At 53.9% G+C, this 723-nt stretch overlaps 1 protein-coding gene across 1 annotated transcript in view; it reads left to right on the plus strand.

Annotated features, from left to right (window-relative positions):
- LOC104626878 (ovotransferrin-like) overlaps positions 1-589 on the plus strand; it is a gene marked incomplete at both ends in the record, with an annotated part of 6514 nt that extends 5925 nt beyond the window's left edge. The window contains one exon of the mRNA XM_010294906.1: positions 496-589. Coding sequence (XP_010293208.1) covers positions 496-589 — 94 coding nt within the window. The remainder of the gene's footprint in view (positions 1-495) is intronic.
- Between the last annotated feature and the right edge of the window lie 134 nt (positions 590-723).

Genomic DNA, 723 nt, shown 5'->3' on the forward strand with positions numbered 1-723 from the left:
ACTGGAAATAGATGGGGGGGAGGGCGGGGGGGGGGGAGCAGACTTTAAAATCAAATATTGGCAGCTTTGCAAGAAATACCAGTGGGCAGAAGCCAACCCCATCAGAGGGGAAAAGGCTCGACTAGTTTTTCGCTGATTAACATTTAAAAAAAAAAAAATTTATTGGACAGTGTTCTTTTTTGAGGTTCCCTAAATAAAAAGCAATTTTCTGGCGTGAAGTAACTTGGAAAAGGAAGGCAAAAGACAAATTCTGTAAAAGGCGGAGAAAAGCCTGCTTAGGAGAGGAATGGTTCCGTAGCGTAGAGGAGGATGCTGGTGGTAGCCCAGAGGGCTGGGTCAGTGCCGTGACAGCGGCACAACATGCAAACTTGAAAGGAGGTGAGGAAATCTGGCAGGGAAGCAGGCGAAGGTGCCTCTTTTACAACCTGGTTCCTGAAAAAGCACTGGTCCGGGTGCGTACGGCGTCGTTTCACCGCCGCGCCCTTTTCCTTGCAGAAGGGGGAAGCAGATGCCATCAGCTTAGACGGAGGTTTCGTCTACACCGCTGGCGTGTGTGGCTTGGTGCCAGTGATGGGAGAAAGCTACGAGGGTAAGCACAGCCCGGGCTGCCCCGCTGGGTGCCGGCGGCGGGGAACGGCGCAAAAGCACTGTTTTTACGCTGACGTCCAGAAAGCAGCCTCAGCACGGTGCCCCGAGGCAGCTCCGCTCGCCGCCGCGCACCTC

The sequence above is a fragment of the Phaethon lepturus genome, unplaced genomic scaffold, assembly GCF_000687285.1.
Source record: "Phaethon lepturus isolate BGI_N335 unplaced genomic scaffold, ASM68728v1 scaffold29319, whole genome shotgun sequence".
Taxonomy (NCBI): domain Eukaryota; kingdom Metazoa; phylum Chordata; class Aves; order Phaethontiformes; family Phaethontidae; genus Phaethon; species Phaethon lepturus.